Source organism: Trachurus japonicus, chromosome 18 (genome assembly GCF_045865225.1).
Source record: "Trachurus japonicus isolate A0001 chromosome 18, Traja_1.0".
Taxonomy (NCBI): Eukaryota; Metazoa; Chordata; class Actinopteri; order Carangiformes; family Carangidae; genus Trachurus; species Trachurus japonicus.
The window spans coordinates 4,751,808-4,764,710 of record NC_140924.1 but is presented as its reverse complement, the minus strand read 5'-3'; the positions used below and the strand labels follow the sequence as shown (position 1 = coordinate 4,764,710).

The window sequence follows — 12,903 nt, the reverse complement described above, 5'->3', positions numbered from 1 at the left end:
TTTTGTGCTAAATTTTTTACCACAGGAAGCACACTCAAATGGTCGCTCTACTGTATGGATTATCATGCGTGTCTTCAAACCCCCTTCTGTGCTAATTTTTTTACTACAAGTAGCACAGTCAAATGGCTTCTCTCTTGTATGGATATTCATGTGGCGTTTAAGGTTATTTTTAAGACTAAATTTGTTACCACAGGTAGCACACTCAAATGGTTTCTCTCCTGTATGGATTCTCATGTGTGTCTTCAAAACCCAATTTGTGCTAAATGTTTTCCCACACTTTGAACAGCGGTGAGTCTTGCAGCAAGACTTCTTACCAGTGTTACATTCTTCATCACTTACATGAACAGCTTCACTGTTCAAACCTGACTCAGATGCTCTGGTTTCTCTCCAGTCATCATCACTGTCTTCAGCTTTAGAGAACGACTCTGAGACCTCATCATCTGTATCTGGTTGAAGATCTTCAGGTTTATTTGAGTTCCTGGCTGGTTCAGATCCTCCACAGTCGTCTCCATCAGCCTCCATCTGTTCAGCTGAGCTGCTGGATGGAGGCTCTGCCTCAGTTTGTCTTTGATGAGGTTGTAGGGACTGAGGTTTCTCCTTCTCATCCTCACTCTTCACATGAAGAAAAGCGAGGGAGAATGTTGGAGTGGTCAATAGTTCTTCCTTTTCTTCTTCAATATGTAGACTCTCTGGGTTCTCCTGATCCAGACTAGTGGTCAACTCAGGAGGATCCTCTGCTTTTATCATCAACAGGTGCTGATCACCTGCAGAAACAATGAAACACACATCATGAACAACAGTGTCTTCATACTGTCACTCATAACTGGTGTCTGTATGAACCCCAATTACCTTCTCAGTGGACACCAACAGCATCTCCTGCAGCCATGTGCACCCATTCATCAATCAGTAATCCATAAAGTCAAATACAACTCCATAGAAAATGACTAGTAGTAATAAAGTATTGTAGCAAAACAACACTGATGTGTCTTCTGATATTTTAGTGACTGTGATTGTGTCAGTGATTTGTGTTAATATATTGATTTGTATATATTTTGTGTTTAACAGCTCTTAAGGTGTTGATGTTGGAATTGTTGTGGAAATTTTAGCCTTTTGCTGTTGGTGAATAATAAAATAGAGACTTTGTCGGCCGACAAGCTTTTTATTTCCTTGCAAAGAAAGGTCAGTCCTCACCCGAGTGGAGATGGTAAACGAAAGACCCTGAACATGGGGAAAACCTAAACATTTATAGTTGAGGGAAGGTCCACTTCTGGGGTGTGATTTACATCTTTTGTCTGAGGGGTCAGCCCCCCTACTCAGGATGTCTATTCACACTCTTGTCTTTCACAGGTATCGGCACTGACATCCTGGAGTGTGATTAACACAATTTAAAATACAAAAGGGTTTGAGTATATCATGAGAAAGTGAGAGGTTGGGTGTCTCCGAAACTTGCAATTACAAGGTTTAGACATTAAAATACACAAACAAAAGAAGATCTGATACCTTGGAGGGAAAGCAGGGGGTGGGAACGTCACAAGTGATTAAAACAAAGGAATATTCAAATTTACCATTGCAAAAGGCAATGGAATGGTTGACTATATCAAAACAGCTAAAAATCTACTGATGTCTCATCAATACTTGTAAGGCAAAAACCATCGATTGACCGGGCAACGCTACAGTATGAGGTTGACGCCGCTGCTTGCCACCACTGAGGGAGGAAATCGCCACTGCTGGCCACTATGAAGGGAGGACATCACCGCTGCTCGCCGCCGAGGATATCACAGTAAAAGCTTGGCCACCCGTTGCCATGCTGCACAGCGTCTTAGCAACAAGTTCATAACGACAACGGAGAACGGACGCAGCAAAAGTTGATCTTTGAAATTAACAGTATTGCTAAGCTGTCCAGTTGTGCCATTGAACAGATGTTACATATTATGCTCATTTCTGCTTCTTGACATGGTACCTTGATGTCTAAAAGTAATGTTAGTAACATGCTTTGGTCAGAAAAACCAAAAGATTGAGCACAGCTGGTTTCTCTACACACCAGTTTCACAGCCCTGCTCTGAACGGTCGGTTTAGAATCTTTGCTCTGGTAGCTGAGGTAACCATGGTAACCATGGGAGCGAGGGCTTGAATATTCACATCACCCGGCTTGTGATGTAACAAGCCGGGTGAAATCAAAACGGCTTGTTAAGAGACATATATTCTGACTATGGCAGTTTACAAAATATTGACATAGTTGTCAAAACTTACGTTTAAGGGGTGATGAGGCACTCCAGATAATATGCAAATACACATACTAAAGCAATGAAAAAGTTGAGTTTTGCATAATATGTCCCCTTTAAAACCTCTAGCTGTGTGTGTCACAAACTATGAATGATCTCTCTGCTTCTCTCACTGCTTCTCTCTGACATCTCTAAACAGTTTACCCAGAAATCTGCTGATATTTCCTGCGAAATCAATGCCAATATTGCTGAAAACTCTATTTCTTTTGCCATGGGCGGGGCTTATGGTCAATTGATGATAGCCACAGAAAAGTTAAAAGATAGCCTAAATGTCCTCTTCCTCTACAAACCGAGACTCTGAGGTTCATGGATGTAAAAGTGAATCACCGACCTCTTTTGTTGAGAACGACTCGAGGCTGCAGGAGAACATCCAGCAGGTTCCTCTGCCGCTCGATCTCCTGTCCGAAGCCTCCGCCTCGTAGCCGGCTACGACTCTGTCCACGGCCGCTAAGATTTCCTGGGAGGCGGCGGTGAGTCTCTCAGTAACGAATCCTCTCAGATCCTCCACCTCAGACATTTTATGTAATACTCAAACTCTCGGTTGCTCCCGCCGAGCGACTCTGTTGTTTCCCCCCCAGCCGCGACTCTCTTCCGGTTTGGGTCGTGTGCACAAATATCATCCGAGTAGAAACTGCGACTACTTTGTCAAACGCTTCGTCAGCCACATATGCGCCTTTAAATTTTAATATCTTCTACCAACGGAAGATGAACACACTACACACAGTAGAGGAACAACAAGTGAACTAGAAAATTTCCTCTCGGGAAATTTTGAATGGGCCACGGGAGCTACTGCGGGTTGTGCCATCTCTGCCAGGTGGATTGTTTATGAAGTTAACGAGCTCTGGCCTGAGGATCAAAGAGGTTACCACGGCGATAGGGGCCCCCGCAGGCTGAGACAGACAGAAACGTGGAGAAAAAGAGCCATTTTCTGCCTCTGCACCGGTCTCACATTTAGGTTTAGGGTGAGAAAACGGTAACTCCTATCAGAACAAAACACAGATCACATTGCTCTAAGGACTTCCTGAAAATTTTGGTACGATTTGGTGTTTCTACAGTAAATATTTTGGCGACGCTGGCAGTTTTAAAACATCAGGCTGTTCTGCTTCTCTCAGAAAATATTTGTATTGGACTCAATGAGGAGCAGAGACAGACGTGGCCGCACTTAGAGGCTCAGAGTTTAAATTCTGTAAGTCTCTCTGACATTTTGAGCAGATTAAGAGATCAAGGATGAGCTTATCTACAAACGTGCCGGAAATTATGTGTGTAGAGTGAAAATTGTGGCCGTTTGGAGTTTGGATAGAGAAAAAATCTGGAGTTTTTCTGGCATCTCTCCCACTCTAACCGATGATGTCACCCACTCTGACACGAACATTCCGTCCAATACACACCCATTATAATCTCATAATTTCTCCAAAAATGATCATGGTCATTGATCATGGATTGATCAAAAACTATATGACCTATTGAAACGTGGAGTAATACGACAATACACAAGACTTGTGTCTACTGTTTAAAGTTTAAATGGAGTCTCTAGGTGAAAGTATGCCTGAGCAGTAGACGTTTGTTAAACTCCAATGATTGGTCTTTTTCGGTCTTTTTTTTCCGCCCGTCCCATTGACTTACATGCAAACATGCACATTACATGCACATGCACTTACGTCGCGAAAAATTCGTACACTGTTGAGAAAAGTAATAGCATACCGATCCCGATCAAGACGCACGTTTTGATATATAAACTAGCTAGTAGCAAATCGAAAAAGCGTCCGGAAGATGAAAAGCATTTCCAAGAATGGAAATGGTGTGAATGGTGAAAGCAGCTGAACGCTGTTGCAAAATTAGCAAATAGTGCAAGCAGTGATGACCAAACAAATGTTTGACCGAGGAAGAAATCGAACCCACAACCTCACAGTTATTAGACTTTGACTTTGCCTCTAGGCCACAGTGTACACACAGTTGCAGAGACTGTTGTCTGTTGATGAGCTGCACTCTGTCTCACTCTGAAGTTAACGAGCCCAAAGCTGCACCTGTTGGAAACACTGTCAACATCAAGAAAGCTTGAGAGTCAAGCTTGAATGACTTAGAAAGAAAATTTCTGTGAATTTCAGGCTGAGAGCAGCAGTTTCAACATGAAGCAAGTTATCAGAAGTCAACAGAGGACGACTGGGAAAATAATTCACTATAATTGTTGTTGAGGCAAGATTTGAACCAGCAACCTTCAGGTCTTCAGACCAGCAAGCTAACCACTAGGCTACAGACAGAGACAGTATGTGAGGGGCAAAGAAAACCTTTGATAAGAGGATCACTGGCTTCTGCTTAAAAAAAAAAGTAAGGAAAGTGCAGAAATTAGCCACAACAAGTAAGTAGAGGACTCTTTTGTGGAAAATAGTGCAAGCAGTGATGACCATACAAATGGTTGACCAAGGTAGGAATTGAACCCACAATCTCATGGTCAGAAGATTTTGACTTTGCCTCTGGGCCACAGTGTACACACTGTTGCAAAGACTGTTGTCTGTTGATGAGCTGCACTCTGTCTCACTCCGAAGTTAACGAGCCCAAAGCTGCACCTGTTGGAAACACACTGTGTCAACACCAAGAAAGCTTGAGAGTCAAGCTTGAATGACTTACAATGAAAATTTCTGTGAATTTCAGGCTGAGAGCAGCAGTTTCAACATGAAGCAAGTTATCAGTTATCCATCTATACATATTTGACCGTTGCGTCTGCACATGAGACACACAGACACATGTTTAAAATGACGTGTGTGTGGAAAACCGAGTGAATACGAGTATGAACGACTGCAGTCGATGTCTGACTGGCGCGGAGAGAGGAGGAGAAGTATGCTCCCAGTGCGACCACCCAAGTGCCCAAGAAGCCGCGCGCAGTGCGTGCGCCCAGCTTCCGCGTGCAGTGCGTCCAAGGGGTAAGCCTAAATGTGAGACCGGCGCACAGGCAGAAAATGGCTCTTTTTCTCCACGTTTCTGTCTGTCTCAGCCTGCGGGGGCCCCTATCGCCGTGGTAACCTCTTTGATCCTCAGGCCAGAGCTCGTTAACTTCATAAACAATCCACCTGGCGCTCGTTTAAATGTTTATAAACACACACACAGCTAAATCAGACTGACACAGGATGCAGCTACTAACTAACTATGTGTCAAGTCAGTCACACACACACACAGACAGACTCTAGAGCCAGCTTCATGTGATTACAGTCACACACACACACACACACACACACACAGTGATACACACACACACACACACACACACACACACACACACACACACACACACAAACACACAAACACATTTGTTGGTGTCAAATGCGTCAAATGCCTCTCGTGGGAGCAGCTGATAGAGTCCCCCCCAGCTGAAAGCAGCCCACCCCACCAGCCAGAGGGTCCAGGACCATAGGGACTGCAGTGGAGGAAGGCTGCCTTAACACCCTGCACAATGGCACCCAGTAGGCTACACAGAAGTTAGACAGGACCAGTCAGCCCATCACCTGGTCCGTTCAACAAATCAGTTTATGCTACTGTGATTTATGTAGCCTAGTTAAATACTACAGTAATCATCATAGTGTATTGGCAGGAAAGACCATTTAAATCTGTATCAAATATCGATTAATGAATTAATCGATCGATTAATGAATTAATCGATAATTTGCATGTTGGTCTTGGTTAAGTACCACCTTGAAAAAAAAAACAATGTTTTGTTGCTTAAGCTATTCAGTCATTCAATGGTATACTAAAATCCATGTGAAAAAAATGCTTCTCACTGTTCTCAGGTCAAATATTTATATGCGATTAAAATGCAATTAATTGCGATTGATTAATTACAAAGCCTCTAATTAATTAGATTAATTGTTTTAATTGACTCCTGGCCCTATTACACAAGACACGCACACACACACACACACACACACACACACACACACACACACACACACACACACACACACACACACACAGGTAACCTAATGTGGTTACAGCTCCTCCATATCAGTGCTTATAGAAAGATGATCATGTGTCTGTCTGATCAGCTCTGTCTTGACCTTAAGATCGTGGGTTTGATTCCCATGTTGACAGAGATGGCACAACCGGCAGTAGCCCCGTGGCCCATTCAAAATTTCCCGAGAGGAAATTTTCTAGTTATACTATATTATACACATGGATGTATTTTCGGTGCACCACTGCAATGCATTGTGGGTGATACATAGCTCTGGAGTGACCATCGATGTTGACTCGATCACTCAGCCCTCAAGGGTCAATCTCACCAAGTTCACTTAAGCTGTTCAGAGAAATGGAACAGCTCTTATGATGGCGGCTGGCAAATGCTGACTGCTGAGGGCAAGTGAGCGAGGGCGATCTGCTTGTGGAACGCAGCCCTGGACTCAGTCTGGACCAGATTGTTCCAGACTTGCTGTGACTGTGACTCTGTGAATCGGATTCAGGTGTCACATCTTAAAATACACGGTGAACTTCTGTCCTGGTCACAAGACATAAAAATATTTATGAGAATACGTTATTATTAATAAATAACTGAGCCACAGTAATAGCAGAGCATGGATGTAACAGAAAAGCGGTCACTTTCAATCACTTCCTATGTGACGTCATTGATTACACCTTCCCATGCTTTTAGGAAAAACAGAGTCCGTTCACAGGAGTGAACGTGGACTCAGATTATGATTAATTACTTCCCTCTCATTAGGCTACTTCACACAATCCCCACTGTAATAAACTTTGGATAGGTTTTTCTCATACCACAGATCCACCAAATAACCTGACGTCACTGTTTCAGACCCACAAGGCAGGAGAAAATTAACCTGCTTCAGTATCAAACACAACATCTGTCTTTACAATGAGGTATTATTACACTTACATAATGATACAATGCCACAAACTATATATAGCCTACAAAACAGCCAGGGGAGTTAACTCATACAAGAATACATTAATATTCAATAATATATTCATAAGTTTGTTTGTTTTTTCTGACTAAACAAAACACCACATTCAGCCTGGAGAGAAAAGAGAGAGTTACTGTACATTTGCGTCATATTTTATTTGAGATGTTACATTCACTCAAAATGTAAAGGCCACAAGCAGAGATCATGAGATTTGATTATGAATTTGGAATTAGAAAATGTTTTGAATGGAACAGCATATTCTTATTGGATTTTGTTTTATTCTTATCTAATTTAAAAGCTCATGATAAATCATCATCCAAACATCCGTTTCCATAAAAACAACAACAAAACAACAACTTTCATTCAAGACTTTTGTTCTATATTAAATGTTGGATAATTAACTTCTTACATGGTTGTGTGATAAACCTTCTCTGCAACTTTAATTCCCCCAGGGCCCTTTGCTGCATGTCATTCCCCCTCTCTCCACCTCCCCATTTCCTGTCTCTCTCAACTGTCAATTAAAGACAAAAAGCCTGAAACATACTTTTTTTTAAATGAAGCATTAAAAAGACCCTAGGTGGTAAGGACAGGGAGGCACTGATCATCATACAAATTCAATCAGCTTTAGGTATAAAATCAAGGACAGTTGATGTAAAAAATAGAAAATAAAAAACAACATAGAAAAATATTTTGGTCAATATTTGAGTCGGTAGGTCTAAAAATTGTTTAACCATAAAATTTCAGGCCTTGTTGAGCTCTTTCATGAGATAGTGCTCGTGTTTGTTAAGCAATTCATAGAAGATGTCTTTGCTCCCCCTGCTGTTCAGGGAACAACACAGCTCCCTTATCTTGGCATAAGAAGTGGGCAGTTTGCTGATCTCTGAAAACTTTTCTTCGCCAATGACTCTCTTGGATAAGAGCTCGTCCAAAATCGGGCTAACATTGATCACTTTGTTGATCAGCGTAACTCGATGTTTGTCCACAGGGTGCTCATCTGAGGAAAGAGGAGAAAACAATGACTGACTGGATTTGAACATAAAGTTAAATCCAACTTCCACATCCACATTTCTTTCGAATAAAATGCACTTTCTACATGGAAGACTGAAAACCATCTCTTATGCTGCACAGTTCGTGCCTTGGAAGATGGCGTTACCGTGTACTCTAATTATGACACTGTTTATTGCATGTAAGCAAGAGGTTGAGTACTTGTGGCAAAATTAAACACAAACAAGACCCACATTTTTTTTTTTTACAGAACATTCAAATTAGAGTAGATTTTATAATCAAACTACATGTTAAAGATTAAGATCTCCTTTTTACAATTATACAGCTTAAGTCTTCTACAATTATAATTTTTGTCTTTTTTTTCTTAACATTTTTGGAGAAACAGCTATTTGTTTTCTTTCCATCTGTGAGATAAGAAGACTGAAAGCACTCTCATGTCTGTATACTAAATATAAAGATAGGAGACACTTAGCCTAGCTTAGCATAAAGACTGGAAACAGGGGAAAACAGCTAGCCTGACCAAAGTTAGACAATATAATGTGTTAATAGTGATTGTATAGAACTGTATTCTTGATGAGCTAATTTCTGCATTTAAGAGTCTGATTGTGTTTGATAACATATTTTAAACCTTCTCATGTTGACTTTATGTTTTTGTGATCTGAAGAAACTTTTGTGCTCTAGTGGAAAATAAAATTCTATAATCAGGGATGCAAACGGGTCAGGACCAAAAAAGAGAGGAATTGTCTGGCGTGGGGGGGGCTCACCATTAACAAATTAGTACATTACAATATCATGGAAAAGTCAATTTCCAGTAGTTCAACTCCAACCAAGTATTGAGTGCATATAGATGGACATAGTTTTCAGAAGGCCGACATTTCTATATTAAAAATGCTTAAAAAAAAAAAAAAAACATCCTTTGCAATATCTCAATTTTGGAGATACTGAATTTTAGGTCTTCACTGAATGTTAGTCATAATTATTACTATTAAAATAAACTGAATTGTTTCATTCAGTGTGTAATGGACATATAGGCCTATATAATGTGTTAGTTTCACTTTAACTGAACACATTCTACATCGCGGAGGCGACGTCTTTAGGGCTTCCTTCACCTCTGAAACGGGGCAGAGCTCCGTGGGAGACACCTGCCTGACACAGCAACGTAGGGAACCGTGCACGTCCGCGGCGCACAGCTCCACGGACATGCAAGGGGGGAAAAACGGCGTCGCCGTCGCACCGACTGCACGCGGATACGCGCCACTTTAACGAGCGCGCACGTCGCGCGTCTACATTGGAGGTCGGCTGTTATCAGTATAATCAGAGACAACCATGAATGAGTTCGCCTCAGTTTCACGTGATTGTCACTGTCAGCCTGTTAGAAAAACATTTACTGACCCCAGCTGAGACGCTGAGACCCCCCCTCCCCTCAAAAACAAAAACTCTTCGGATCTGGACGATTCACACAAGTCACCTAATTGGTCATGAAAAAAGCGAGTTTCGCTTTTCGGCGCGCTGTTTGCATCCCTGATAATATTCTTCTACTCTAGATAAATAATCTATTGTAGATATGTCTGACTGTTTTATGGCCTTCTATGGTCACGTGCAGTTTTACAGTATAGTGCTACTATGATGCACAACAACTACAAGGGGAAAGATAAAACATAAAATAACATTATGTCAAAGCAGTAGATGGATCTAATAATATCTAATAATGACGTTAATAAACACAGAGAGAAGAGGCTCACCGTTACTGGAACCAGGATTTGAGCATTGTGCAGCGGCCTCGTTGACTGCCAAACAAAAAGACAGGTCAGTCAGATTCAGAGGGGTATATCACATATGGAGAAAATGAAATGAGAGGTACAGGGTTAATCTGAAGCACAATAACTCAACAAGTAGCTAGGTATGGGAAGAGACCTAGAGCAAGTGATGCTAATCATGAATCCAATTAAATTCAATCTTTCAATGTTTTTTTCCCCATTTGTGCTCCAGGCACAGAAGTTACACACCCATTCCCGGCTACAGCTTTAGCTCAGGTTAAAGCTCCTTTCAGCTCAGTGTTTGGCCACTATCATTCCTTAATAACTGCTATGACTGGTAGGACAAAGTGTTATTTTTTCTCTACTATCATTATTATTAGGCCCACTGGGCCTCTCTGTCGAAGCTGGTTGTTTACCCTCTACACTGCAAAAACTCAAATATCTAAGAATATTTGTCTTATTTCTAGTCAAAACAAATATCATTATACTTAAAATAAGAAACATCACTTTAAAAAGTAGCTTGTTTTCAGACAGTTTTTACTTCTTTCTCTATCTTTCAAGCATATTTATAACTGAGCTGAACCAGAGGCTGAACAGAGTGTGCTAGTAGAAACCAGAGGCTGAACAGAGTGTGCTAGTAGAAAAGAAGTAAACTACACAAACAAAATTTGTGCAACTCATAGACGGGCCGGCGCCCTTCCTGTGAAAGTGAAAGTAAGAAAGTTTCGAACGTTTTTCACTATTATCTCCTAATAAAACAAAGACGATCTGCTTTTAAATGACAGTAACCCTCATAAGCCGTCAATTTACCCAGTTCCTCTGCCTCGTCGTTGCAGTCGATCTGCCGCAGTATCTCCGCCACCACCTCCGGGGCCTTGCACTCCTTAAAAGTCGAGACCAGCACGTTTGTGACCATCAAGTAGTTTTTACCCTCCACGGTGTTGCGTTTGACACGCGGGCCCTCTCTGCGGTCAAGAAGCGTCTCAACAAAGGCTTCAAACTGCTCCTTACTCAGATCGGCCAGAGTGTCCTTGATGAGGGATTTGATGGTTTTTGAAGCCATTTCTCACCAAGTGATCTCCACTGTCCTCCTGCTATCGACGTCGTTCAGCCCAGAGCGATATCGCTTTGGTTCAGCCCCTCCCTCCCCACCTCGAGCTTCCTGTTACTGGAGCCAATACTGAGAAAAAGGGAGGGAGTTATGATGCCTTCAAATGCCGTAGGAAATGTGACGATCACTTCTATAATCAACTAATAGTGTTTTTAATTTCACTTTGCACTTGTATGGTGTACGAAGTATTTCTCACATTTCTGTGACAGTTTCTTTTTGTTCTGTTTGTATCTATTTCAAATAGATACAAACAGAACAAAAGTTCCCTAAGTTAGGGAGACTGGGGACAGCTGTAGTTCACTTTTCACATTTTTGTCAGTTAGCTACTCAGAGATTTGGACTAGGCTCACAAAACATTGATAGATTAAACATAGGTCTTGGCCATGCAATTTGTAGATGATTACATATGACATAGCCTATCAATCACAATTTTAATTTGAATGATAGAATTCAAACGTTCAATAGGCTAGTCATTGACATGATTAAGTCTTTTTCTACTGCCTCTGGACTCTGCTTAGTAAGTGCTGTAATGGTAAATTTCAATCTTTCTATTTTTCAATCAGATGTACACCCTACTTTTCACCCAAGATATCAGGTCTCCTTTCGTTCCTTAACCATTTGTAAAACCAGGATACCCCAGGTGTGAAACACACCCAAAATCAGACTCCTTTGGGAGGGCAGTGTCGAAATTCATGCACTCTGCTGGGTTGTATGAGAAAAATTAGTTAATTAGTTCTGTTTATAACACTTTAATTATTTTGGCGAAATATTTTATCCATGTAGATTCTCAAACAGCACACCACTGTTTTTATTTTTTTTTTAAATGAGATGTTTATTTTCAAAAAGTCCTTAAAACATATCAAAACGAAACAAGCCTTATGGGTGGGGGGGGGGGGTAAAATGTAAAATGTTTTTCTAACAGGCTGACAGTGACAATCACGTGAAACTGAGGTGAACTCATTCATGGTTGTCTCTGATTATACTGATAACAGCCGACCTCCAATGTTGACGCGCGACGTGCGCGCTCAATAAAGCGGCGCGTATCCGCGTGCAGTCGGTGTGACGGCGACGCCGTTTTTTCCCCCGTAAAACCCCGGAACACATTTCCTAAGGTGAAGAATGTAGCTTGTAAAAGACATTTTCTATTATTTTTTATTTTTATTTTTTGAAGAAAGTTTATTTAAAAAGGAAACATTGGTATAATCACGAGACATATTCTAGAGAAAATAAAGGAAATTAAACTGGTGTTTAATGATTTTCATAAAGAGATTTTTTTTTCATATTGACCAACACAGTTAAAGACCTTGTAGGCTGAAATGTTTTGGCGCTTGCAAATCTAAGTGGTCAGACAACCTTTTTAATAGCTGTTTTTTTGGTTTTGTGGCCTGGGGATTTCTTTATTCTCTATTTATTTGCTGGTTTACAATGCTATTACAAAAGAACAAGAACTGAGTGCAAGGCTTATTAATTGCACCTCTACTGTCAACTATTGTGACAATACAGCAATACCATGCACAGGTAAAAGTAATAAAAGAAGGTAAATGTAATAAAAGAACAGCCACAGTTAAGAAAAAAAAGATTTGCGTGTATACAGGTTTATAAATACACTTGCTTTCATCTTTTGACATTATGTCAAAAATGTGTGATATGGTGTCTTTAACTCTTTCAACTGTTTTCTTCCATTGTTACATTTGTATTTTCAGCTCATATGTATGTGAATTTGGTGTTGAGGTAATTGAATTGCAGCTTTAGTTGTAACAGACTCTTTTTTTTTCTTTTTTGAAGGATTCCTTGACTCAATATGGGAAATTTTACCCAGAGGTTTTGAAAGAAGTCAAATTTGAATG

General features: G+C 40.8%; 1 protein-coding gene across 1 annotated transcript; it reads right to left on the bottom strand.

Annotated features, from left to right (window-relative positions):
* Positions 1 to 7,333: 7,333 nt before the first annotated feature.
* LOC146968435 (apoptosis-associated speck-like protein containing a CARD) lies at positions 7,334 to 11,059 on the bottom strand. Its single transcript, XM_085758892.1, has 3 exons — positions 10,756 to 11,059; positions 9,931 to 9,975; positions 7,334 to 8,177 (listed from the first exon to the last, which is right to left on the bottom strand). The coding sequence occupies exons 1-3, from the start codon at positions 11,006 to 11,008 to the stop codon at positions 7,924 to 7,926; spliced, it is 552 nt and encodes a 183-aa protein (XP_085615018.1). The 5' UTR covers positions 11,009 to 11,059; the 3' UTR covers positions 7,334 to 7,923.
* Positions 11,060 to 12,903: the final 1,844 nt, after the last annotated feature.

Bases quoted from the DNA above. Each gene is read 5' to 3' on its own strand.
- LOC146968435 (XM_085758892.1), bottom strand. From the start codon at position 11,008: ATGGCTTCAAAAACCATCAAATCCCTCATCAAGGACACTCTGGCCGAT. The intron at 9,976-10,755 runs GTAAATTGACGG...TTTGTTTGGCAG, and splicing joins CGACGAGGCAGAGGAACTGG to TCAACGAGGCCGCTGCACAA. The intron at 8,178-9,930 runs GTGAGCCTCTTC...CTCTTTCCTCAG, and splicing joins AAATCCTGGTTCCAGTAACG to ATGAGCACCCTGTGGACAAA.